The sequence below is a fragment of the Arachis ipaensis genome, chromosome B01 (assembly GCF_000816755.2).
Source record: "Arachis ipaensis cultivar K30076 chromosome B01, Araip1.1, whole genome shotgun sequence".
Classification (NCBI taxonomy): Eukaryota; Viridiplantae; Streptophyta; class Magnoliopsida; order Fabales; family Fabaceae; genus Arachis; species Arachis ipaensis.
The window spans coordinates 131,398,589-131,399,524 of NC_029785.2; the positions used below are offsets into that span (position 1 = coordinate 131,398,589).

Here is a 936-nt window from a genome sequence, read left to right on the forward strand (position 1 = left end):
ATCGGTTGGATTAATGATTTGATTATGAGAACTAGTGGGGAAAGAGAGAGTGAGTTAGGGAAGCGTGAGTGTCCAATAGAAACAAAAGGAATGAAGTCACGACATACGTAATGCAATGGGTATCCAAACAAAAAGGGCCTAAACCTTGTTGCCCAAGCGTGGCTGTGGCTGACCAAAGAATCTGATGCCAGTCATACCCAATTTTTGTGGACCCACCAACAATTTCGGAGCCACACACTCTCTCTCGAATTGAAGAATGAAGCGTATTTGACAATTCACAAATGAAATCAAACTTATTATAACATCTAATTTTCATAGCTCTATAAATACGCCCTCAAAACCCACACAAACCAATTCCTAATTCTCATATAAACTCTCTTTCTTTTTCTCTCTCTTTTTTTAAACCAAAAAACAAAAACAGAATGTGTCCTTCTGGCAGGAGCCTCCGCACAACTGCCTCCTCCGGTTTCCGACCAGCCTTCGACATCCTCGACGCTGACCACGACGGAAAGATCAGCCGCGAGGACCTCCGCGCCTTCTACTCCTCCGTCTACGGCCGCGGAGAAGATGACGTCATCGGTGCAATGATGACGGTTGCCGACACCAACAAGGACGGCTTTGTGGAGTACGAGGAGTTCGAGCGCGTTCTCTCTGCCGTGGGAAACACCGAGAGGTGCGGCACCTCGAGACCGGTGGGGTGTGGAGCCATCGAGGATGTGTTCAGGGTCATGGACAGAGACGGCGACGGCAAGCTCAGCCACCGTGACCTCAAGGTATACATGGAATCCGCCGGATTCTCCGCCACCGACGACGATATCGCCGCCATGATACAGTTCGGCGGTGGAGACCAGAACGGCGGCGTAACCTTCGATGGCTTGCTTCGTATATTAGCTCTTGATTGTGCTCCGCATAATTAGTCAGTAGTTATTGTTCGAG

At 49.1% G+C, this 936-nt stretch overlaps 1 protein-coding gene across 1 annotated transcript in view; it reads left to right on the plus strand.

Moving 5' to 3' along the window:
• Positions 338-936, plus strand: part of LOC107639284 (calmodulin) — an 895-nt gene continuing 296 nt past the window's right edge. Inside the window, exon 1 of the mRNA XM_021105387.1 lies at positions 338-935. Coding sequence (XP_020961046.1) covers positions 423-917 — 495 coding nt within the window. The 5' untranslated portion in view covers positions 338-422 and the 3' untranslated portion in view covers positions 918-935. The remainder of the gene's footprint in view (position 936) is intronic.